General features: G+C 41.9%; 1 protein-coding gene across 3 annotated transcripts in view; it reads right to left on the reverse strand.

Moving 5' to 3' along the window:
• The window catches only part of COL18A1 (collagen type XVIII alpha 1 chain), a 233,228-nt gene that overhangs the window by 107,670 nt on the left and 97,761 nt on the right, over nt 1-27,797 (reverse strand). Inside the window, exon 1 of one of the 3 annotated variants that reach the window (XM_077272568.1) lies at nt 2,820-4,006. The exons of 1 other annotated variant lie outside the window; for it this stretch is intronic. In XM_077272568.1, the coding sequence (XP_077128683.1) occupies nt 2,820-3,939 (1,120 nt within the window). In that variant the 5' untranslated portion in view covers nt 3,940-4,006. Of the gene's footprint in view, nt 1-1,901; nt 2,674-2,819; nt 4,007-27,797 lie in introns of those variants that run through there. One more of the 3 variants, XM_077272569.1, reaches the window with a different exon arrangement.

Raw genomic sequence — 27,797 nt, forward strand, 5'->3', positions numbered from 1 at the left:
CCTAACTGGTAGTACTGAGCTGGGCTGCGGTAAAGGCAGCTGACCTAGAGGGAACAGTAAACAAGCAAATTAAGAGAAGGGAAGGGAGACGGTGTGTGAAAATGCTCCGTAATATGAAGGAAACATTCTTTAAGCTGTGTACCAGCTATCTACTGAACATAATCCCCACCAAGTTACCGCTCAGTAAAAAGTTTATTTTTGGCTGGTGGTCTTCCTTATTGAAGTCCTCAACATCTGGTCCTGGAAAACCAAAGTCATCGGTAACATTCTGCCCTCAATGACGTAGCGCCACCATAGACCAAGTCCACACCCCAAGCCAGTACCTTCACCTTTATGGGGTTGGAATCTGGATTTCTGTCTCTACATCACACTGCTCTAAGATTAGTTGGCAAAAACCTGCCGGCAGATTCTCAACACATGGCTTAAAATAAATATAAAGTGAACAAACCCTTTATAAGGTTGTCCATGTCCAACCCTGGTGCGCACATAGGTAGGATTTGGCTCAGCTTTTACATTCCAGTGGTCATTATGTGACCGAAAGTATGTGAATCAGATACTTATCGGTACGTGATAACCGCTGGGACCGGCAAACGGAGGGGAATCTGAAAGATTTGTATATGAAGACTTCACCAGGAGTGGACAATGTCTTTTACTTTTCCGAAACCTGTCCTTTCTGCAATTTGACGACAACTCAAAAATCCATCTGGTATAACGCAACATTAAGTACAAGATAGGCCTCATTCAGTTATTTTCATGTACAAGAAAAACAGACGACATTTCATCAGTGTTTTTTGTTCAGGTTTTCAGCAGAGTATCATCAGAGTCTGGTCAGAGTTTCATCAGTTTTTCTCAGATTAGAAGAAAAAGAAAAAAAAAAAAAGTTTACCCACCGTATCCTATTTATTAGTCTGTGAAATTTTTTTTCCCAAGGATCCATCATAGACTTTCACTGCAGAGTTTGATCCGACACCTGAATCAATATCGGACATTTCTCCATAATGTTGTACAGATCTCGTTCCGCAAAAACTGAAGGACATGTGAACAGACGCCATAGACTATCGTAGGTGTGAGTGCTATCTGGGAAAAACACATATGGCACTCGAATGCGAAAAACTGGAGTGTGAATGAGCCCTAAGGGATATAGGGAGATCTACAACTACTTTGTATCATTTTCCATAATTCATATTATAAGTGGGTTGACCACTTGATACAAGGTAGTTATGGAGTTTTAAAAGCTGAATGGGAAAAAAAGGAAGCTTATGACAGCAATGAGAATGAAAACCATCTACAAAACACAGTCACTCCCTGTAATTACATTTTAGTTAGCTGACTTTTAAGCTATGTTCACATGCTGCAGTCATGCTGCATCTGAAACCACCAACATTCCTGTGCTGCTGCAGTTTATTCACTGCCCGGCCGGTTGAAATGGCTCCACAGTTTTGCAGGTAAAACAGGTATTTCTTTGCAAGATAAACTGATTGTGCAGGAAAATAGTGAAAAGACCGCAGTGGAGCCCAGTGGAAAGACTGCCAGAATTCAGCCTAAATTTGTACCCCCCCCCATAAAAAAGCATACATTCCTTGCACCAAATTTCTTATGCATTTTCAACCCTCATTACATCGTTTTGAAAAAAATGTATAGAATAGTGATCAGGGCTAAGGGGAGTCAGAAAACCTTCAAGGGTTATAAATGGTGTTTGCCACAATTTGGGCACAAATACTAGCCTACGATAAGAGAAAAGCATCCAGCATGTATCAAGAAGCACCAATTCTCTCACACCTTTGCCACAACGGTAAATTCGGCACATCTTCACCCCGATATCACTAGGTTATTACTTTTTGACAGTATTAATAAATCCATCCTAGAATAATATGCTGACAACCGACAACTAAGTCACTTACCTGTCCACACAGAAGAATTCGAGATGTCACCTGTGGAAAAATGAATATACACACAAGGAACCCCAGAATCCACCTCGGGGAGAGAGTCACATGATAAGGGGAGATGTGCTCCCTGCAGAAGGTCCCAGCAGGTGTCCTGTAGAACCTTACAAAACCCCCGACATGGGACTGGAGGTGACACTAAGGAGGAGGATGGGTTACACCTTGGAAGCAGTAGCAAACAGAAAAACCTCTCCAGGTAACGGTGACAATGAGATTTAAGAAGCCCCTCCCAATCATGCAAAGCCGCCTGAATTTCCAGCACACTGGTATGATTCAAATAATTTGGTAGCATAAAAGTTTTAATTCCCAATTTGTGGCACAAAGGCAGGTTGTCGGGGACAGGCAAGCAATGAGCGTCTGATGGAGTCAAGTTGGGTGAATGAAAAGCAGTCTCTGTGATATTATTTCTAAAAGCTGTAGAGGTAGAAGCTTTAGTGCTGGTTAGTAAATCATGATCAGAAGAATTGACATTATGATGTCCCTCTGAATATACTACATGTGTATTAGGAGCATGAATTTGGTCAGCAGTGGCAGCTATCCCAGAATGTTTACGGAGGCCAATTCTCTCATCAGACTGATTTATATCAGTGGTATTGTTATGTATATTATTTTTCTTATGTAACTCTGACTCTGAAGAATTTATCACATAATGGGATAGGCCACTGGCAGGAGAGCTGGTTATATTCATCGGAACCGCAGTGCGCATGCTGCCCATGTGCGAGTCCAGTGAGGGGGAATGCAGTGATGATCCGTCTAATTCCAAGCTGAGCAATGACTCTAATTGGTCTCCCGTTTGGCTGGGTCCCGAAAAAGACTTTTTGGATGACTCTGTAGCCAAAGATTCCAATGCTGCATACACTGGAAAAGGAGAAATACCTGGTAATGTAAGATTTCTTGCACTGATGTTGAAAGTCTGATTGCTGGAACTGGAAAGTTGACTGTACGTGAGAGTCTCAGTGTTGTTTTCTTCATTCTGCCCAGAAACAGGCCGACCAACGGTGCCTGTCTCATTTAGCTGGACACTCGGGACAGTCACATTGGTCATCTCTTCTGTAGGATCAGTAGAATTCTGAATATCATTTTCAGGTTTTTCTAACCAAACGCTCATAATGCTTTGAATATTTTTAGCAACATTTAGGATTTCGGCACCCACACCAGCAATATTCTCCTTATCTGAGTTCTGAGCAGTTGAAGTTTCAGCCACGGTGGTGGGTTCATCTTTAGAGGTTTGGGTCGGAATCTCAATATCAAAAACAATATTGGACTCTTGCTGAATAATGCTGAATAATAACGGCTCATCTGGAGGCTTTCTCAGAGTAGATTCTGTCACTGGCTGATGATTTTTTAAGGAGTCTGTCGAGGTCTTGGTGGCAGTCTGCGTTGTTGTGGTCAGTGTGCTCAGATTTGTTCTTGCAGCTGTTTGGGTGATGGTCCCAATAGATGGAGGAGGTTTGCTCTCTGCAAGTGAGGATGCTGGAACTGTGGGCAGTGATGATGATGATGAGGATGGAGGTGTGAGGTCAGGTAGCACTGTAGAAGATAACCTCTGCTCTGCTGAGGTCTTTGTGGAAATCGGCATTGGGGTGGTCAGTGTGGTCCGATTTGTTGCAGCTGCTTGGGTCAAGGTTCCATTAGATAAAGGAGATATGCTCTCTGCAGATGAAGATGCTGGAGCTGTAGACTGTGACAATGAAGAAGCAGGAGGTGTGACTTCAGGTATCAATGTAGACAAGAAGTTCTTATCTATATTCCTAGGAAAGGGCTTCTGGTCTGTTGATGTTATTTCTTGTGGAAGGCTTTTTTCTTCAGTTGCTGATGCGTTAGATGGAAGATGAGCTTCAGATGTATACAGAGCTTCCGGACTGGTGGTAGGAAATGTGGTAGTTGTAGTTGGCTTAGCTCCCCAACTAAACCAGTTAAACATCTGTGCTTGGGATGGTCCAGGTGAGGTCACCATCAGGACAGCAACCACAGGCCAGACCCGTGCCAGAGCCATGGCAGTCAGGCTCCGATACCTTTCAGAAACTTTTGCCCGTTCACATTGATTTGTCCTCTACAGCGTGCAAACTACACATTACCCTTCAAACAAGAAGCAGAACTAGCAGAGGTGTGGCTCCAGAAATTCTAAACCAAGCCTCCTTATCAGACTCCAGCCCTTCACCGAGTGTGGAAAAGCTGAAACAACTGCACAGATCTTTACAATTGACCTCACTCTTGACAGAAATTACGGAAAAAAAAAAAAGTCAACAAAAGGCATATTGTTACTTGCCAAACCATGGAGATAGTATGCATGCGAACATAAGGAGAATCCCTGTACTGAGCACAGATAATAGACCTGAAAGAGCTGTATGTTTAGCAAAACTCCGGAAAGAAATACTCTGATGAGAAGAACATAGTAGTAACTAGTGCATATAGGATGCTTCAAGCTACACGTGCCGGCAACTAATGTTAACAAACACACAATGCAAGTTACTAATACTCTGACATTCCCAGCAGTTACAAATCTCTTCCAAATTAGAAATATGGTGGATCTAAAGTAAAAGTTAATAGCAAGTGAAGGGAGGTAGCAAGCGGGTCAAAGGTCTCTTCTGCTCTGTTGCTCACAAATCTCAAGCTGTGCCCTCAGCTATTTCAGCAAGGAAAGGAGAACGCATATAGGCTATTAATTGCCCACTTCACCAGTCACATTCAAGGTCTAATTTTACAACCTTCCATAAGGACATGTTCACACATGATTCAGTATTTGGTCAGCATGTTACATCAGTATTTGTAAGCCAAAATTGGGAGTGGGATAATCAGATAAAAAGTATGAAAGAAACATGTACACCACTTCTAGAATTTTTACCCACTCCTGGTTTTGGCTTACAAATACTGATGTAAAATACTGACCAAATACTGCTAGTGTGAATGTGGTCCAAGGATTGTAAAGGGAAAAGAATGAAACCTTTGCTTTGATAGAACATTGAATTTCAGATTAAATGTTGCATTGTATTAGTCGCCGTGTAGTCAGATCCAAACATTTGGCTTCCAACTCCTGTCATTCACAATATCCTTTTACAGAACTGGGCATGAAATGAGACAGCCTGAAATTCCCACAGCATTAGATAAGACTCCTGCCAGAGTTCATACTTTGCCTCTCTTTATTATTTTTTGTCAGAGTCAGTGTTACCTGCTTCCCCCTTTTGAGATTTGTAATGAAAGTTTGGGAAAACTTGCCTATACAAGACTAGAACAAATGATAGGAATTCCCAGTGTTTGTTCTTGTTTTTAAGGTTTGACTAAAGGCCAATAAAATAAGAAAGATGACTACAAAAGGTTGGCACCTGAGAATCGGTGAGATCACTTAATAGCAGTGATGGGCGAACCCAAACGGTAAAGTTCGGGGTCCGTAACGGACACTTAGAGTCTGCACAAGCTCAGAACACTGACTTCTCACGGAAGTCCGTGTTACTGTTCAGGTTCGGCTGCCCAAACAAAGTTGAGAAAAGCTGCAGCGCCGCCATTCAACAAACTTTTCTGGTGTGGGCACTTCCGACCCCATCACGTCCATGCTAAAAATTAGCATGGCTGTGATTGGCTGCTACAGTGTGTTAAAAAAAAAAAAAAAAAAAGAAAGAAATCCCTTGGGTTCCCACAATTTTTGATAACAAGCACAGGTAAAGCATACAGATGCAGTCTGCAGCTGTCTGCTTTATCTTGGCTGGTTATCAAAAAATAGAGGGACCCCCACACCATTTAAAAAAATATATATTTAAAGAAATCATAAAAAAAAAAAAAAACGGTGTGGTGTCCCCCCATTTTTGATAAACATCCAAGGTAAAGAAGACAGCTAGAGGCTGGTATTCTCAGGCTGAGAAGGTCCATGGATATTTGGCACTCCCAAACCTAAAAATAGCAGCCTACAGACGCCCAAGAAAAGGCGCATCCAAAAGGGGAATCCAATTTTGACGCTTTGAGCGGCTCTTCACGCTTTCACTGGTGCGTTGGCAAGCGGGGTAATATTTGCAGATGATGTCAGCTGTGTAATGTCCGCTGACATCAAACCCAGAGGTTAGTAATGGGGCGACGTCTATCAGGCACCTCCATTACTATCCCGGTAAGTGAATAGTTAAAGATTTTCTCAGAACAAGGCTTTATTCACATAAAAAAAAAAGACAGAACAAAAATAATTTATTTGAAAAAACAAAAAAACTCTAACAATTTCCCTCTTTACCCCATTTATTAAAAAATAAATAAATAAAAATAATAATATTCCACAGGGTCCACCGCAATACATAAAATGGACGTCCAATGATGATCCGAGTCTTTTTCATTCAGTCTATGCAGCACCATTCAGAGAATGCAGCTCCATAGACTGGAGCAGCAGCCTCTACCAGGTCTCGCACTGCGCTCCGTGAGACTCGGCTGCTCTGACTGCTCGTTAGTTTGGCAACCCTTATGAGAACCATCCGCTGTTAACTGAGGTGACCTTACTGATGTTGCCCCAGTTCGAAGCAGCCAGGTCTCAAAGAACACAGTGCGAAACCTGGCAGAGGCTGATGCTCCATGGACTGGATGAAGAAGACTTGGATCGTCGTGGGACGTCCATAATATGGATTTCAACAGACCCTGTGGATTATTATATATATTTTTTTAATAAATGGCATAAAGAGGGAAATTGTTAATGATTTTTTTTTTCAAATAAAGATTGTTTTGGGTGTGTTTTCTTCTCTTTTTACTTACTGGGTTAGTAATGGGGGTGTCAGAGATGTCTATCGATTACTAACCCGTGGGCTTGATGTCAGTGGATATTACACAGCTGAAATTAACACCACAATCCCATTACTTCGATTGCCACTGCACTAGGGCAATTGGGAAAGGCTGAGGATAAGCACCAGAATTGGCATATCTAATGAATGCACCATTTCCGGGGCAGCTGAGTGCTGGTGTTATTAGGCTGGGAAGGGCCCAATATCCATGGCCCTTCCCAGCCCCCAGTTGTCTGCAGTTCTTTAGCCGATTAAAAAAAGGGGGCCCCAGGTCGTTTTTTAGGGTTCCCCCATTTTAAATAACTTGTAAAGGCAAAGCAGACAGCTTGGGGCTGATATCAATAGGCTAGGAAAGTCCATGGACATTGGCCCCTTCCCGAATAATAAGATCAGCTCACAGCTCTCTGCTTTCTCTTGGCTGGTTATTAATAATAGGGGGACTGCACATCATTTTTTTTTTCATTTATTAGTAATAAATGAATGAAAAAAAACAGTATGAGTACCACCTATTTTTTAATAACCAGCTAAGGGAAAGCAGACAGCTGTGGACTGATATTAATAGGCTGGAAATGTTCATGGTTATTGGGCCATTCCCAACCTACAAATTTCAGCCTGCAGTCGCTACAGATATTTGGTGCACCAATTCTGACGGTTAGCCTCAGCTCTTCCAGACTGCCCTGAAGTGGTGGCAATCGGAGAAATTGTTTTGGGGGTTTGTAATGGAGAGGTGTCAGTCAGACACTCCCATTACTAACCCAGTAATAAAAATAAACACAGAAAAAATAATTATTTGAATAAAGACTCCCCCACACTCATTCACCAATTTATTAATAAAATGATTCCACCAAGTAATCCACGTCCAGTCTTCTTTGTCTCCGGCTCCTGTGGATAGCAGTATAGCTACCGCTATACACAGGCACCGGCTGGTTAATACTCAGTCACCTGCTCCCGCTGCTTTCGGTGAGAGCAGGAGATGTTGGTAATTGCACTAGTGATCAACCGGCAGTAACCTTGTCGCTGCTGGTTCACACGCTGACCTCTTCGTGACAGCATGGGAACTCACAGCGGTCTGCGATAACATCATCAGCTGTGACCTGTGGTGAATTCAGTAAGGTCATCGCTGGTCGAAGCCGCTCTCTCCCACACTGTCACACAGAGGACAGCGTGGGAAAGACTGGCTGCTCGGGCCCCCCATTCGAATGGGGTTCGGGTTGAAGATCAAGTTCGGGTGCTCAAACCAAACTTTTTTATAAAGTTCAGCCAAACCCGACAGACCCGCCCATCCCTACTTGATAGCAGTAAAACTGCATTCACACCAGTGGTCACACTACAGCTGAAAATCACAACAGCCCTGGGCCATTGCAGCCTTTCCAATGTTACCCTGATCAGTAAGGCTGGTTTCACATTTGCGGACGAGGGCTTTTTGGAGGACTGCGTAGTTCCTCCGTTAAGCCCCGCCCACTGTTGCGCCTCTTCCTTCAGCTCTGCCTACATCTGCATGTGTCCTGAGTAACCCTATCTTTAACATTGGGTACGCAGGCCATGCAGATGTATGCGGATGCCTCCACATGCGTCGTCTTGACGCTGCGCTGACCTGCGTCAAATGCAACACGTTAGCAGAGGCATCCGCATACATCCACATGGCCTGCGTGCCCAATGTTAAAGACAGTGTACGCATGCAGATGTAGGCGGAGCTGAAGAAAGAGGCGCGGCAGTGGGTGGGGCTTCACGGAGGAAGAAGGCTGCCGTCCGCAGCCCTGCCGAATGCTAGTGTGAAGCTAGCCTAACTTAATTTTGTAGGGAAACATCGGTTTCATTTGCAAGACCACACAGAGGTTTGAAATGGCCCTAAGATTTGCCAGGTGAAACAGCTGTTTCCTTGCAAACTAAAGTAACTGTGTACGGAAACAATGGAAAGACTGCACTGGCACAAAGTATGAACACTAGATGTGAACACAGCCTAAGGGCTCTTTCAGACTTCAGTGTGTCCAGTACATGAAGTGACAGTTTTCATATGTACCGGACACAGTTACACACATAGACCCATTTACCGTAATTGAATCGGTCTGTGCACATGTGAGAGTGTGTTTCCACGGATCGTGTGTCCGTGGGTAAACATGCTGACATGTTCATTTTTTAACAGAAGCATGGGCCGCAAAATGTCCAGCACATGTGCACACTGATGACACATTGGTGACATCCGTGTGTCAGCAGTGTGACACGTACCGGCCCTTGAGAATCAGAGGGACAGTTCGCAAAATTTCTAAAGGTGAACTCACTGAGCTAAATTGCGGTGAACTCACCGACTTTTTCTCATGGTGCGGAGGTCATCGCAGTTCAGCCAGGCTGGGAACACAGCCTCAGTGACCTGCTGTAACCTCGATGAGGTCACCACTGGTCACTGATACTGCACTCGCAGCAGCTCATTCCTCAGTGGTTCTCAGCCTTGATGGTCGCATTTTGGCACCATCCAGGTCGAAATCTGTATCTCCAGCCACAGATTACGACATGGTTCAGAACGATGAACAGGTGAGGGATATTGTGTTTTACCTTTGTTTTTTTACAGGATAAGAGGGATTCAATGGAATGGATGTTAGGCGAGTATAACTGTTTGTTATTTTTAAATAAAAAAGGAAAAGTGTGTTTTGATTTTATTTCAAATAAAGGGCTTCATACTGCTGTGTGTTTATTTCCAATATAATAATAGGATTAGTAATGGATAGGTGTCTTACAGACGCTAATAATAATAATAATAATAATCATCCTCTCCATTACTAAGCTGTGGGCTTGATGTCACTAGACAATACCAAAGGGGACATCAACCCCAAAGATATGAACCCCACTTGCCACTGCTACAGGGCAAGTGGAAGAGAGCAAGAATTGAGGCCATTGGGCAATTAATAGATGTGCCTTTTCTGGGCAGCTGCAAGCTGCTACTCTTAGGCTGGGGGGGGGGGGGGCAATATCCATGGCCCCTTACCACTCTGTGAATACCAGTCTCCAGTTGTCTGCTTTAGCTTGGATGGTTGTCAAAAATGGGGGGGACCCACTCCGGGTTTTTTTAAGTTATTTATTACCATTCTTGATAACCAACCTTGCTAAAGATGACAGCTGAGGGTTGCAGCCCACAGCTGTCAGTTTTGCCTGGCTGGTTTTCAAAAATACAGGTGAACCCCAAGTATTTTTTTTTTTTTTAAGTATTTATTTAAAGCACAGGCGGCGGCTAATGAATACTCCCATCAGCCACCGCCTACTCTTGCTGTCAACATTTGAATACAACTCTCAACAATGCCCCCCGATAGCACTGATTGCAGTGCGAGCAGGGGACCGTTATGTGAGCTGTCTTCAGCACCAGGTAACAGGGCGAACTGTACAGCTGATTCCCAGGCACTGGTACATGTGATACTGATTCAGCACACAGGCGGCACATGTTTGCCACACATATTAAACACACGGTCACGGATATCTCCAGTACTGTTTCTTTCCAGTATCGGAAATATCAGGACGTGTGAAAGTGCCCTAATGCTATGTGCACACGGAAATGGTCTCAGGTAAATTTTAGTTGCCTACTACCTAGGGGTGGGGAGAAGTCAGCAGCCACAATCTTTTTTTTTTATCTACCAAGGAAATTTGAAAAACATCACAACTTTTTTTTTTCTTCCCAGAAATAGTGCCACTTTTATCCACAGGCTGTATGTGGTATTGCAGTTCAGCCTCACTAATGATTTATTGCAAAAAGTGCATTGATTATTGCATCAGTCACTTAAAACAGAGAAAGCAGTCATGGTTTATAGACCGTTCTTTGCATGTGATATAAAATATTAAGGATAATATGGTCAATCTCGACTAATTTTTTATTCATAGCTTGCAAATTTTGTCGGGAAATGCGTGAGAAGGTACTAAAATTCGGCAAAAGTTTTGAAGTTAGCTTGTGTTCAGTTATACACTTAAGAGACAGGTGTAAGTGATAAAGACTGGGTAGAATGATGTAGAATATGTTGGTGCTATTTAAGTGGTCATGTATGCTATTATGTAAGCAAATGTGATAATTTAAAGGGGTTGTTTGAATACACAGTTCCCTACCTCCTGACTTCCTGCGTACTGTGGGGTGATGCACTCCTGCTTTATAGCAGTTAAAATCAGCGGCACAGTCATGTTGCTAGTCTAATCTGTGCACTCTCTGACGCTGCAGAATCAGAGGCGCACCGAGGCACTGAAGCTGACCTGATCCAACCAGCTTCAAAGAAGTACCTTCCAGGCTCATTGAAAACAGCTTATTAGCACTTTACTCCTTGCCTAGGAGACTGGCCACTTCTGATAGGCTGCAGTGGTGGCCTGTGACTTAATTTACTTGTTCCTAAAAATATAATTGTTTGCAGTTTGTTGCCCAAGTTGCTAATCTTTACAAGCACATTGCAATTTTACCCAATTATAGCGAAGAATAACCCTATAACTTATCAATTGCATGTAAATGACAAGCGTTTATTTTTATGTTTCACATAACAAATATGAAGTTAATAGGCATTGTCCGGGACTTTAACATTGTTGGCCTATCACTAGGATAGGTCATCATTGTTTGATCGGTGCAACACGTCTGCCGATTAGCTGTTCCCGATGTTGGCCGGAACTGCTCAGTCACCAAGCTGCACAGCACAGCTCCGCCGACTGTATAGTGGCCGTGGCCGAGTACCGCACATAAGACCCCTATTCAAATCAATAGGTGGCAGATGTGCAGTACCCGGCCCCCGGCGATTATTCTGTGGACGGGGCTATGCTCTGAAGCACCGTTACTGGATAGTTCTGGCAGCCGCTGACACCGGGAACAAGTGACTGGCGGGGTGCCTGGTATCACATCCCCACTGATCAGACATTGATGATCTATTCTAAGGATATAGGCCATCAATGTTAAAGTCCAGGACAGCCCCTCTACACGGTAGGATGACCCCATTAATATTTTTCATCTTTTTCACCTATGCATTGCAAATATTTAATAGGCAAAACAAACTAAATTTTATTTTACAGCCCTGCCGTGCAGAAAAAAGTATATATAGATCTTCTATACACAGATTATGTGTGATGATGACCGATAATGTGCTTTAATTACAGCCCTGTCAGGATATGGGATATAAAACCTTAATACGGAAGAAACAGAACAACTGGGAAGGTGTATGGAAAAGAAAACAGGAAAACAATTTATTTTACTTTACATAATTGGTTTGAATGTATTCGCATTGCGTTATCCTTAGAGGAACTGAAAGCGGATATCCTCAGCACAAGCCGATGGCTGCTGTCAGGAGAACTTTATGATCATGTCAAGCAGTCACTTAGGACATGGGTATCCCCACTGTTAGGGCTGAAATAGCAACTGGGAAACAGGATTCTGACAAATCCCACATGCCGCAACTGCTGAGACCCATTTCAGAATCAGCAATTCCTCTGGGCACTAAGAGATTCAAGTTTCATGGGAAAATAAACCACAAAGAAAATTATCCAGATGCTTTGGCAACTCCCAACATAACAGACACAGATTGCCCCATTGTCGCTGTAGCCTGTAATTGAAATTCCCAAGTTTTTACAAGTTCCCAGCTGACATTACTGGAGAAAAGAGCAGTGAAATGTCAGGATGTGTATAGACATTCGGATAAACCCTGGTTTCCAATAATTCATGTTTATCTTCCATCTAGATTAGGATACTTTACTACTGACGTATTCAGTAGAACTAGAAAAACTCAGCCGGGTGTCACATAGCGAATTTTAGATTGAGCTATAGGTTAAATTCCTGCCATGAGACATTTAAGTGATATATAATAAATGAACAGATCTGTGGGCTTATTATCATAGCTTCAAAACTGGATACAATGTGGTAAGCTGATGTTTGAAAGTGTGATATTCCTATAAAGCACGACCGAGAGAGGAGTATTGCTGCAAAAAAAAACAAAAAACAACAACTCTTCTTTACAGCCTTGCATTGCATGGTCACACATTCATTTAAACCTACACCTGTGGATTTTCCACCCACAGTGGATGAGTCGAGTCACAAGGAATGTCTATTTCAAGTGAACGGGTCTCCTCCAAAATATTCTCCAATCTACCGCATGTATGTCATATAGAAAGAAGAAGAGCTGTGCAAATTGAAGTACAGTGTTGGGAAAACAAGATTTATTTAAAATGTTATATTATTTAAACCCTTTACTTTTTGGTGCAAGGAACCCATGGGCGATCCTTATCAGTGAGTGAGAGTATTTGTGTCAGCTCTCTCATAGAGGACGTACTATCAATCACTGAGTAGAACCACCCACAACTTAAAAAAAAAAAAAATCATCAGTCTAATAGATTGTGAGCCCTCGCGGGCAGGGTCCTCTCTCCTCCTGTACCAGTCGTGACTTGTATTGATCAAGATTATTGTACTTTTTATTATGTATACCCCTCCTTATATGTAAAGCACCATGGAATAAATGGCGCTATAATAATAAATATTATTATTATTATTAATATACAATCTTCAACATTAAAATTACAACACCAAGAAGGAAAAGTCTGGAATTATGGAAATCACAGGATGGATAGACATGTCACTGTTATGCAAAGAAAATATATATATATTATATTTTTATATAATTTATATATATAAATTATATAAATATAGGAAAAAAACAACACTTTCAATACATTATTGATTTATTCAGCATCTGAAATGAGTGCCACATGCAGGAATCCCTGCACTTACACACCTTGGGTGCCATCAATAAGGACATTAATGGTTGTCTGAGGAATATTCTGCCACTTGGGTAAATCATCAATATCCGCTGCTGGCAGCTCCATTTGCAATTGCCAAGCAAAACTTCAAAAATGTACTTGATGGGAGAAAAGTCGGAGACGTTGCAGGCAATGGTAACACGTTTAGGCTATGCAGGCAGCTCACAGTATCATAAGCAACATGTGGCCTGGTGTTGCTGTGTTGAAAAACAGCTCCTGGAACACTTTGGAGAAATGGCCGCACCACTGGTTCCAAGACTGATCCCTTCTGTACCTGAAGGGGAAATTGGATGTCTCATACCAAGCCTAACAGTGTATACACTAGCCTTCAGAAGGCATTTGTACAACATTGGGCTATGAGCCAGACGTCCAGCTACAGGTGTTTCACTGACCTCATGCCACTGCTCTCAAAGGCTATCATTGTACAGAACAAGACATCAATGGAGGTCTATTCTCTTCATGGAGGAGCCCTGGATAGCAAAGACAGACGAAGATTGGTGTGGAGACCATACGGGCAACACCATGAATAGGCGTACATGAGGGAATGTCACACTAGTTACCGTATTTGTCAGGAATTATGGTGTGGGGTGGCATAATGTATTGTATCCTATACAGATCCCTCTAATTTTTATTCCATGTACACTAACAGCTGGGCATTACATTTGTTTTGGTGGTGGAACCAGTGGTATGGCCATTTCTCAAAAGAGTCCAAGGAGCCATCTTTTAACTCAACACCAGGCCACATGTTTATACTACCATGAGTTTATACTACCTGTGTGACTTAAAAATGCTAACATGGCCTGCAGTGTCTCCAGACTTTTCTCCCATTGAGCACATCTGGGACGTCATTGGTCGGCAATTGTAAGGAGAGCTGCCAGCAGCGGATCTTGATGATTTGTTCAAGTGCATTCAGCATGACAAAACATTCCTCAGACAACCACTAATAAACTAATTGATAGCAGTCAAATTGTGTAAGTGTGGAGTTTTCTACCAATGGTGCTCCGGTGACACAGAATAAATAGGCGTTTTGAAAATTTCCCTTCCATTTTTTCCATCACTAGCAGATCATTAACATGTCTATCCTGTGATCTCCTTAATTCCACAACTTCTTCTTTCGATGTTAAAGAATGCATATATCTGCCTGATATAAGTATTAATATTACATGGTGTATGTCGACTAACCTGTCCAATTAAATAAATATGATGAATATCTAGTATAAGTCGTAGTATCAAAGCCACTTGATTAGGATGTAATGTAATAGCCAGCAGGAAAGTACCCAGTCTATTTTCTGGTTACAAATTGCAAGTAACTGTTCCCTGTAATGGTTACAATGTAAATAATTTTTATTGACAGGCATGACAAGGTAAGTGCTGCAGGTGACAGTAGGAAAAACACACATCTGGTGGCATGGTCTGGTGGTTCTATGAAGCTTGGAGACTGGCTAGGCCACTTCAGGACCTTGAAGTACTAATTACAGAGCAACTCCTTAGTTGCCCTGGCTGGATTTTGGGTCATTGTCATGCTGGAAGACCCAGCCACGACCCATCTTCAATGTTCTTAATGAGGGAAGGAGATTGTTGGCCCAAATCGTGCGATACATGACCCCATCCATCCTCCCTTTAATACGGTGCCGTTGTCCTGTTCCCTTTGCAGAAAACCTCCCCCAAAGTATGTTTCCCCCACCATGCTTCATGGTTGGGACGGTGTTCTTTGGGTTGTACTTACCCTTCTTCCTCCAAACACAGCGAGTGGAGTCGATACCAAAAAGTTCTATTTTGGGCTCATCTGACCACATGACCTTCTCCCATGCCTCCTCTGGATCATCCAGATGGTCATTGGCAAACTTCAAACGGGTCTGGATATGTGCTGGCGTGAGCAGGGGGACCTTGCATGCCCTGCAGGATTTTAATCCATGACAGCTGTGGTCCCAGCTCTCTTCAGGTGCTTGACCAGGTCCACCCGTGTAGTTCTGTGCTGCCCCCACACCCAATGGGTGCCGTTTCGCTACTCACTTCTTCCGGGACTTAGTGAGGGTTTGTGGGGCCATCATACAGTGTGGGGGGACTGTGGGATGCATAATACAGTATGGAGAGATTGTGGGATGCATCATACAGTATAGGGGGACTGTGGGATGCATCATACAGTATGGGGGGACTGTGGGATGCATCATACAGTATGGGGAGCTGTGGGATGCATCATACAGGGGGGGGGTGTCTGTGGGGCCATTATACTATATGGGAATTATGAGGGCATCTTACTATGTGGAATCATCATACTGTGGGGGTCACTGTGAGGGTTGTCTCTTTTTGTGTGGAGAGTATCATACTGTGGGAGGTCTCTGTGGAGTCCTCAATGTGTGTAAAGGAAATGTGAGTACATCATACAGTGTTGGGGGCTGTGGAGGCATCATACTTTGCTGGGGACACTCTGGGGTCATCATACTGTGTGTGTGTCAGTGGGGGTTTCATACTTTTGTGAGTGCGGTGCATTTTGTTAGTCAGATAAATTTTTGTTTTTCTAACGAACATTAAATGAAGAAAAAAAAATGTCCAAAAACAAACCCTCCTTCCTGACCTCTACCCGTTAAACCCACCCTCCCCCAACTTCCCTTTACACATATTGTACAATAAAATCTTGAAATCAAAGTGTGAAAAACCAATCTGCTCGACATGCATAGCAAAACCAAGTGTCAAGATGGAATTACAGACTTCAGACAATAGGATGGTATGACTACCACACATGGAAAATCACACGATTGTTCGTGTACATACACTGCCATGGACACCAGAGTTTATCAAAATACATTCCTCTATTTCCTTTAAGATGTTTTCCATTAGGATAAGAGAATTCACCAGTTTAATATATTTCCTTCGAAGCGAAGGGCTCCAAGAGATCCAATATTTAGCAATCAGTTTTCTGGCTACGTAAAGTAGGCAAGCGATGGAAATTTAGCTTACTCCTCCACATAGCCCAGTATACAGATTAGAGGGTCTTTAGGTATTCCACACCTATATGCCAACTCAATAAGATTCAATCAATACCACTACCCAGAAGGTATGTAATGGCGGACAGATCCAAAGCTTAGGCAGTATTACGACCGTCTCCCCAGAACAGCTGATGCCTGCTCATACTATATAGGGGCTATGAAAGGTTTATTGCCGTGGGGGGTAATACTAAGGGGCTTCAATAGGGGCACAAATACTTTATACATGCAGCAATACACGTCCCTCTACTGCACTTGTCATTAAAAGTTGGGAGGTATGCCCTTCCATGACTGAGCATGCCTATGAGCCATTATGATCCATCTACTCCGCTAAATAATTTATTTTATTTTTTTTTGGTCTTTGGGAGAGTGGCAATCAGTACTTTTGCTAGGGGGCCACATGATTTCTAGATATAGATATATATATATATATATATATATATATATATATATATATATATATATATATATATATATATATATATAACAAATATGAACTTGACACAACTTTGCAGAGTTGACAAATGTCTCAGCCAAGCAAGCCATGGTGTATGCTGGAAGCAAACAATTGCTATAAGCCATTTATGACATTTTGACGCCAGTCATTCCTCTTATCGATCATGTAAAGGGGGCTCTCTCACCACAGACAGCACCTTTCGTATACACACCATCACAATAATCAGCTAGTTGTTGCAAGGCTTTCCCTTGGTTGGAAAGTCACAGCCACCCCGACACTTTATCTACAGTGATGACTGCAGAGGAAATGTAGTATTACGTGATGGCAATTGGTCTGAGTAGTCATCCATCCAACTCTACCAGCGTGGGTGCCCCTATTCCCTAGGGACTCCTAACTATGATGTCCATATACCCTAACAGATGATTTGCTCATTTTTCACAGCATAAACATTAATGTACAGACTTAGACATAATGTAAAAAGATAAAGTTCACATTTTTTTGTTATCTATTTCCATATATTGCCTGTCTACAGCATCAACAGACTAAAGAGCACAAGAGAGAATATGCCGACTTGCAGTACATTAATGGGGTCTTTCTTCTGGGACCACACAGAATGTAGTAAAAAATCATGTACAGCAGTCGGCATTTAGAGCATTTTTGGCAAAAGAGATAACACTGACAACACTGTGAGACCTTTGTTTCCAGATGCTGAGCTCCTACATACAACATACCACACAAAACAATAAAAAAAAAAAATCATGAAATTAGCACAAAGGTGGACAGTCGCTCAGCAGATGACTGTGGGATTGTACTAAACAAACATCACATTGTACTACAATTATGTGTTCTTACCGGAACTGTCTAGTACCCAACACATTCTGCAAAGCGCCACGGCTTGTCTTACTGACCATACAATAGATAGATTTCTAAGGTCAAGATGAACAGACGACGGGCTAAAGGTGAATTTACACTCCAAGATTACCACAAACAAGTTTAACAAACTCAGAGTGTAAACAGTCCGCCGATCACTTGACAAATGAGTAAAACGTTTGCTTGTCAGGTGAAATGATCTTACATTGTGTTGCAAACTGCCTGTTCAGAGAGAAAAGGACAAACTCTATAGCGCCACCTGTTGGAAGTAGCAATCCTACAAGTCACAATCAACCCTTTAATGAGCCTTGTAATATGACTTAGGAAAAAAGCCAAATCAGAATCTCAATTTGCAGACACGGTGTTTCGGGCTATTGGCCCTCATCAGTGCAAAGTATGAGAACTGATTTGGCTAGGTGGTTGGCTAAGACTGGAGTCTAAGCCTCCTTACCTGGACAAGCCAGAGCTGGTATGTCACTCTCCACAAGGAGAAACCTTACCCCTTAGATCCCAGCATCCAGAGCCCTGATGTGCACTGAACAACCTGAAGTGCAGTCTGTATAAACAGAACATTAAACAATCACTGACCGTTAAATTTTTATCAAGAGGCCGCGAAAATCAGGAGGTGTAAATGCACCCTATGACCTTAAAAATGTTGTATAATTTAGAAAATCTGAACAGATATAGACTATTTGGGAACTTCATTCATAGACGGTGATCGCTTGCCATCATCAATCAGCCATTGATTGGCCAATTTGTGCGCTAAGTACCTTCATTTTTTTAAATGTTTTCTACAGCAGCAATGCAGTTCCAATTTCATATATTTAACGTTTACATACTATAGAGTTTCAGAGCGCAGCTTTAATTTGATGGCTAAAATTATAGTGGATATAAATTATGGCATTCTGCGATAATTTGTTCTTAACATTTAGATTATGCTAATCATTGACTTGCGACTAGTGATGAGCTCAAGTGCTCGTTACTCGAGTTTGTCTAGGGTGTTCGGGTATGCACAGAGTATCACAGGTGCTCGAGTGACATGTTCAAGTTCCCGCACCCGCGTGTTTCGCAGCTGCTCGACAGTCACAAAACATGCGGGGATTGCCCGTGTGTGTCAGGCAATCTCCGCATGTTTTGTGGCTGTCTAACAGCTGCGAAACATACAGGCGCGAGGACTCGAACATGTCATTCAAGCACCCGTGATAGTCGGGGCATACCTGAACACTGGGCAAACTTAAGTAACGAGCCCTTGTGCTCATCACTACTGGTGATTGATGGAGTGAAGTACATGCAGTGTTCTGTCTTTGGAGAATACAGAGGTTCCCTGCCATGTGCTTATGCACATGGCAGGGAAAAATATAAAAATATAATGGGTTTAAGGGGGAACATTTCTTCTTGTGGAGAGTGCCAAGGCAGTGTAAAGAGACTTATAGGCCAAGTAATTTTCCTCTTGGACGTTAAACATGTAAATAGCTTCTTTAGGGAGGAAGAGGATAGGAACTCTAGTGCCACCTATTGGATATAGCTGTCCTTAAAGTCAATATCGTCCCTTTAATGAGCCTTACCACATGACTAAGTATAAGAAGTCAAGCTATGGTTATGAGTTGCCAGGGCAGAGTCAAATTTGGTGGAGTTCCTTGGATACCAATGACACCAGGACCTGTAACCACCCAGTGTGTATGAAAGCACCAATGTTCCAAGTGTCTGCATTTGGAAAAAGGTGGATTTTAGCATGCACAATATTCTTAATTTACTGAGTAAATGGTAACAAAGTACATCAATAAAAAGAGGCTCACCAAGAAATGTACTAATTCAAAATTAACTTATTAGGTCTGTATTAAAAATCATTTACTATAAATAAAAATATACCGTATATCAAAAGGAAAGTGGACAAATCCACAATTGTTAAAATCGCTATCAGTTCTTTCATGGTGAGTCTCTTTGCACAATATTTTGTCCTCTTTGGAGATAAAGGATTCCTTGATTTGAGCATTGGATTTTTTTTTTCAATTAAACAGTAGAGTTGTTGCTATTCTCTTTCACCTGAGGCTAAAGGTTTAGCTTGCTGCCATAGCTCATGGAGGGGTTGTACACCCCTTTTTCTTTTTACATTTTTATAATGGGTCCAGTATGTTGTAAAAATTAAAATAACCATATATTCACCTGCCAACCCCCCACTGTTGTACCATGTGGTTGTGTGGATCTCCCCGCAATCTCTTCCCTCTCGTAGGGTTGGCGGTTGACTGCAGAGGTCACGCATCAACCCTGCCAGAAGTGGGAGTGAGAAGACTGGTGGGAAACCTGACCAGAAGTACAAGGGATCACCTCGGAATTGGTAAGGGAGTATGAAGTATTTTTATAGCAGGCAAAATGTATTACTACAAAAAAGTGAGTGACCCCCCTCATTTAAAAAAAAAAAAAACAAAAACAGGCAGCTTGATGGTTTCTCTGTGACATATGAGCACCCAGTGCCCATGCCCTGGTGGCCTCCACAATTACACCCTTGCTTCGCAGTACAGGCAGACGGGTCAATGGAGCACAGAACATTGAAAACAGCTTTCTAAACCACAATAATAAAAGATTTTATAAGCTGCATAATTGCATGTTCGGTCACATAGTAAAACTTTTATATTGTCAAGTTTTACTATGTTTTTCAAAACCTCTTTTCTTAAGCTGGAAGTTCTGGGTCCATCACCTACCAGCCGTAATGATGAAATACGCTGCTTGTCCTGGGCATGCGCTACAGGCGTCTCGCAATTATCTCAAACTTTTGTCGATCTGATCTCTTCAGCTATATTATATATTTATTTATTTTTTCTATATTGACTACAATCATGCTCAGTGTCTCCGTGGTGGTTGCAATGCACCATTTTTTGTCTAGACGGCACCTTACTGATGGAGCCAGGCCTGAGGTATTGTGCTATATTCATTTCCAAGATACATGTAATTTGTAGCACCCCAAGTGTGTTTGGTTGCAGATCAGTGAGTAAAGCTTAACTACAAACAGGCTGTGTTTAGGTTTCAGTGTTCTTTCAACCAGTAAGTAAAGAATTCTTTCCCAAGTCTCCCTGGAAAGTTATTCCACACATTTAGCAGCACTAATGAAATTCTGAAAAGGCTGAAAATGCAGCTAAGCTATCATTTACATCTGACAGTTTACCAAGTGGAACACTCTCAATAAATCCTTGCCATACTCCACCCACTGAACGCGGACAATGTCCCCCAAGGGCACGCATTAAACTTTCATACATTGGACCTAGGTCAAATAGGACATTAAAAAAAATGGGTTAAGAGTTAAGGAAAAATACTGGTATATATGTATGGATGGCATGGACAGTGGCAGGGATTAACAAATTGTAATAGACTTATTAGGGAGACTAATTTGACTTTAATGGCCAGGCATAAAAATAATTTTGTTAATATAAAAGTCTAATCTTTTCATGTCATTCTCATTTGCATATTAAATGGGCCATGAAAGTAGAAATCACATGACAGGTGTAATGCAGCGGTAGCACAGTTCCGCAGTGATGAGGCACAAAATTCAAAGCAAAAGTCTCTGTAATGTGTTACTTCATAGCATTAAGTCCAATTCACACAAGTGCATATCAACTCAGTGTCCGCTTCACACAAGTGCATATAATATTAGTGTCCATTTCATAGCACTACATACTACACTGCTTTAGATTGCAGTTCCTAAACACGTTGGACCTCCCCTTTGTCCAGTAACCGTGGGCGACTGCAACGCCATATTAAAGTCTCTTACAGCATTTCACAAGACACGATCTCCTTCAGTTTGCACAGTCACTAAACATGCTGGACCTCCCTTTGTCCAGTATCCGTGGGTGACCACATCGCTGTGCTAATATCTTTTTACTCACACAGCCGTACACAGTCCTTGATATCATCCGGATCGCAGCCGGGAACCATATCCTCATGTTTGCTGCTGTTAAACACGCCAGTCCTCCTTTGGGCATAGGACTGTCCATATCCGAGACCAGTTACCATGGACGGCAGCACCGCTGTGTACGCTGTGGGTGCCAGGCCTTTCAGCTGCCTTGGCTGTTCGGCTCCACTTGCCTGCTTCACTTCACACAGAGAGCCAGTGCTCTGCAGGGCCTCTGCTCTGAAGTCCTGCCGAACACCAGACTCAAATTGACCTAAAACCTGACACAGACTTGACCTGAAACACCCCTACCATATATTACAGAGCTTTTAACATAGAAACCTGTGGCCTCAAGCCACATGGAAAACCTGGACCGGGAATGAAATGGACTGCACCACTAACATACTGCAGTCAGTTTCAAAACACAATATCCCAGAGCAGGTTTTCCCTACATCTGTCTTGGGCACTGGCATGTCCAAGACGAACACTTATTTTTATTATTTCCAGTCTCCATTGTAGCCACCACTATGCCCGTGACTGCCATGCACTCCTATGGACTTCATACTCCTATGCACATCCTGGGGAGAACACACAGTGACCCCTACTTGTGACACCGGTCACTGTCTCACAAAGGTTACTAACTTTGGATCTTTTTTTTGCTAAAATTCAAAACAGAAATCTAAAAAAACTCTTGAAGAAACTTGAGTAAAAAGTGCACTTCATGTTAATCTATAAATCTTCCAAATCGCAGGTTACCAAAAATTATAACACCACGTATATAATAGGATTACAGCAAAAACGGCCAAAATCTAGACCTTATGTATGTAAATTAACTTGACTTATCATAAATATTAAAATAATATCAGTTATTAATAGTGGGCAGTTTTATCTGTGAAATATTTTTACCAAGATAAAATAACAAAATACCAAATAATCACCTGATAAATGCTCCTGCCTCTCTGGTCCTCCACACCATGTACCATTTCTTGTCAGCAGTATACACATGTGGTTGATGAAACATCATTGCTGCAGCCAAGTGACTGATAGGGATGTCCAGAGTGACAGTACAGGAACAGGTTTGAGAATTAACAGTTGAGTAATAGGTCTTTAATTACCCCACCTCCCTTTTTGATCAAATTTTGCCAATCCCAGAAAACTCCTGCAAAGTATTTTGTAGTTGGGTTAAGTACTCCTATGCCTTTTTCACTAGGGCCCAGGATCATTAGCGGACACAGAAGAGGGCCCTGTGTAAGAACAGTATATGTCTTATAGCTCATCATAATGCACAATCCCACCTGCTTTGGAGGATGAAGGTGCTTACATACATCTTTGGCCCTGCACCAATGGTTTCTCCGGCCCTACCTAGATTATTCAAAGCTGTAGCCTTCATAAAGACACAAACTTGCAATCCCATAATACGATCCATTAAAAAAAGTGCAAATGATAAAATTGCAATCTACAATATGGACCCATCACTGCATTTTTGTTACTAAACACAGCCTTGTGCTACTGGAAGAGATTAAGATGTTTGGCTCAAAGTCCACATTGGGCAGATCTCATCCAAGGGAAATGCTTAAATTTAAGAATAAATGAGTCAGTCAAACCCAACAATTTTCAGTAGGACAGGATAGTTATTTAATGTGTATTGGGGTATCATGACTTCCAATAAATTGCATAGTTTGGGGAAAGAAGGATTGGCTGCTGGTTTTCAGCATGCCCAATCCTTTTTTTCTAAAAAAAAAAAAAAAAAAAAAAAAGCCCCGGCAAAGGAGCCTGACTGATGTATGGCTCACTTACACAAAACGACTGCCAATTGGAAATTGTTTACTGCCCTATTTAGACAGGTTGACCACAGTTCTACATGCATGAGATTATGTGCGGCCGTTAATAATGATTTTTAAGCCTCCCAGTATTCTCAATTGTCGGGAAATGGGACTTTGCTCTCCGTTTCCTGTCCAGAACACATGCTGGTTTGGCCAAGCCAAGTAAGCATGTGCATCGGGTCGGGAGAAATAGCATTTTAGAAAAAATGGTTCATCAACGTTATATATTGACAGTCCGGTCAAATGACAGGATCACATTGTGTGTCATCAGATTAAAGGGAGTCTGTCAGAACAGAATGACTGTTTACACCAAGTACAGGTGCTCGGTACACCATGGCGTGACCAAACATTAAGGTACATCTTAGCACTTGCTTGCTTTACATCTATCTCTACTCTTCTGCTCTATTAAGCCAGAGCTGTCAAATAAGAGAAGGGGCTGCGATAGAGGGAATATAAGTAGATTGGAAAGTGCACTGAACTGTTTGGCCACACCATGTTGCACCGAGCATCTGTGCTGGTCTTGAACAGTCATTCTGTGCTGACAAAGTCCTTTAAGAAAATGTAATTGATCCCATGTAGGGAGTCAAGTCATGAGGTCGCCCAGCCAATCCTAATGCCAAGACTAATGATGTGTTGTCACATTAATCCTTCTCCTACAGGAGAAATGTATAATGTATTTCCAATTACTTTAAACAATCAATTTTCTTCTCTTTGTAGAGATTGCTCAGTTGCTGTATATTGTCTGCCGGAGTAAATAAAACACACGAGATAGACATCTCCAGCTTGTGTGTAGAGTAAGGCCAAGAAGACCAGATGCCGCAGATGTTCACATAACCAAAACCACTACATTTATTGAAACATCCTGATCCTGCACAAACAAATTAAAGTAAGAAAAAATAAAGTGTTAAAAGATGTGAACAAGCCGGCAGTAACTTGTGTATCTCCTCGAATGGAATAACAAACAGGTATATACTGTAAGATGCTCTGTGGAAGACAACGGCAAAAACCCCACACAGAACATCTGTTCCCAACATCAAATCAGCAACTAGGTTCATACACCAAACATAAAAGAGAAAAGCAAAGCTATTAACAGCAACATCCTTTATACGAACATTATGTATAATCTATATAATTATTACCGTAATCTGAATAGTCTTTCATGCGCATTTTGTTATAATCGGAACACATGTTTTCCAGTCTAATCACCATTTCCATGCTATTGTTACTAGAAAAGTCAGGCAGTGTTTAGATCTGACTACCTGATAAATGGTATTCTGTGCACTAAACAGGCATTACTACTTTATAAGGCTACGTTCACACGAGTGTATGAAAAATCGTCCATTTTTGATCCATGAAAAGAAAACAGACAATATTTTATCTGTATTGTCCCCCATATTCCAACTGAATGCCCATTTTTGATATCCGTATGGCATCTGTGTCAATTAAAAAAAAAAAAAAACAATACAAAATTATACAAAGCCACATTCAGTTTCCTATGTTAATCATTATCTGGGATCCGTTAAAAAAAAAAAAAAAAAAAAAAAAAAATTATATATATATATATACACACACACAGTGGGGCAAAAAAGTATTTAGTCAGCAATAGTGCAAGTTCCACCACTTAAAAAGATGAGAGGCGTCTGTAATTTACATCATAGGTAGACCTCAACTATGGGAGACAAACTGAGAAAAAAAAATCCAGAAAATCACATTGTCTGTTTTTTTATCATTTTATTTGCATATTCTGGTGGAAAATAAGTATTTGGTTAGAAACAAACAATCAAGATTTCTGGCTCTCACAGACCTGTAACTTCTTCTTTAAGAGTCTCCTCTTTCCTCCACTCATTACCTGTAGTAATGGCACCTGTTTAAACTTGTTATCAGTATAAAAAGACACCTGTGCACACCCTCAAACAGTCTGACTCCAAACTCCACTATGGTGAAGACCAAAGAGCTGTCAAAGGACACCAGAAACAACATTGTAGCCCTGCACCAGGCTGGGAAGACTGAATCTGCAATAGCCAACCAGCTTGGAGTGAAGACATCAACAGTGGGAGCAATAATTAGAAAATGGAAGACATTCAAGACCACTGATAATCTCCCTCGATCTGGGGCTCCACGCAAAATCCCACCCCGTGGGGTCAGAATGATCACAAGAACGGTGAGCAAAAATCCCAGAACCACGCTGGGGGACCTAGTGAATGAACTGCAGAGAGCTGGGACCAATGTAACAAGGCCTACCATAAGTAACACACTACGCCACCATGGACTCAGATACTGCAGTGCCAGACGTGTCCCACTGCTTAAGTCAGTACATGTCCGGGCCCGTCTGAGGCTTGCTAGAGAGCATTTGGATGATCCAGAGGAGTTTTGGGAGAATGTCCTATGGTCTGATGAAACCAAACTGGAACTGTTTGGTAGAAACACAACTTGTCGTTTTTGGAGGAAAAAGAATAATGAGTTGCATCCATCAAACACCAAAACGAATGAGAGCGATGGTGCCAAAGAGTATATACTGTACAGTTGCTAAGGTGGGGCCCCGACATGGGATAATCACCACACCACCACGGGGATATGAACACACACACAAAATGCGCCACACACTACCACGTGCTCGAACACATATACCACCCTCAGCGCACATTTCACCACACATACACCAACCTCGCCACATAAAAGTTGAAACACAAAAGTCGCCGCTCAAAACTCGCCACGCGCAAAACTCTCCACATGCAAAACTCGCCACACGTGCAAAACTCACCTCATGGAAAACTCGCCACACGCAAAACTTGCACACGCGGAAAAATTGCCACATGCACAAAAGTTGCAACGCATGCAAAAGTTGCCTCACACAAAACTTGCACATACTCAAAAGGCACCACACATAAAACTCGCCACGCGCAAAACTCGCCACGCGCAAAACTCGCCATGCGCAAAACTTGCTGCACACAACTTGCTACACTAACCTGTCACATGCAACTCGACACAAAAAGTTGCTACACGCATGTCGCCACACAAAACTCATCTCAAAAAAGTCGCTACATGCATGTCGCCACACGCAACTCAACACACACAACTTGACACACGAAACTCGCCCTAAAACACACACAAGTCTGGTATTATCCTTCAAAAATAAAAATCTGATTAATAAGCTGACAAACTACAAGAGCAACAAATGTACCATATAGGAATCCGGCAGCTGTCAGTCACATGACCTGTCTATTATGTGTATGTGTGAACTAATACATACTGCCAGGGGGTGGGCTTACTGTTGGCTGGGGATTTATCAGGCTGCCAATTTAGCTTACAAATACTGAGGTAAAAATACTGACCAAATAACGTGTGAACGAGGTCTAATACAGGAGGAGATGACATACAGATATATACTATATACAGGAGGAGATGACACACAGGTATATACTATTTACAGGGAAGATGACACACAGGTATATACTATATGCAGGAGGAGATGACACACAGATATATACTATATACAGGAGAGATGACACACAGGTATATACTATATAGAGGAGAAGATGACATACAGGTACATACTACATACAGCAGGAGATGACATACAGGTATATACTATATACAGAAGGAGATGACACACAGGTATATACTATATACAGGAGCAGATTACCTACAGGTATATAGTATATACAGGAGGAGATGACATACAGGTATATGCTATGTATTGGAGGAGATGACATACAGGTATATACTATATACAGGAGGAGATGACACAGATATATACTATATATAGGTGAGATGACACACAGGTATATACTATATACAGGAGGAGATTACATACAGGTATACACTATATATAGGAGGAGATGACATACAGGTATATACTATATACAGGAGAGATGACACAGCAGGTATATACTACATACAGGGGACATGACACACAGCAGGTATATACTATATACAGGGTTGATGACATACAGGTATATACTATATACAGGAGATGACATACAGGTGTATACTATATATAAGGGAGATGACAAACATGTATATACTGAGGTGAAAATGAGAGGTGTGAGGTAAAAATGAAAAGGTGTGAGTGCAAAATGAGAGGAGTGAGGGAAAATAGTGGAGTGATCGGAAAATGACAGCTGTGAGGTCGAAATGACAAGTGTTAGGGGGGAATGAGAGGAGTGAGAGGGAAAATAAGGAGTGAGGGGGAAAATGAGAGGTGTGAGGGAGAAAATGAGAGATGTGAGGGGGAAAATGAAAGATGTGATGGGAAAATGAGAGGCGTGATGGGAAAATAAGAGAAGTGAGGTGCTATAACTAACCACAGATATTTACTATGCCCAGGCAACGC

This window comes from Ranitomeya variabilis, chromosome 7 (genome assembly GCF_051348905.1).
Source record: "Ranitomeya variabilis isolate aRanVar5 chromosome 7, aRanVar5.hap1, whole genome shotgun sequence".
Classification (NCBI taxonomy): Eukaryota; Metazoa; Chordata; class Amphibia; order Anura; family Dendrobatidae; genus Ranitomeya; species Ranitomeya variabilis.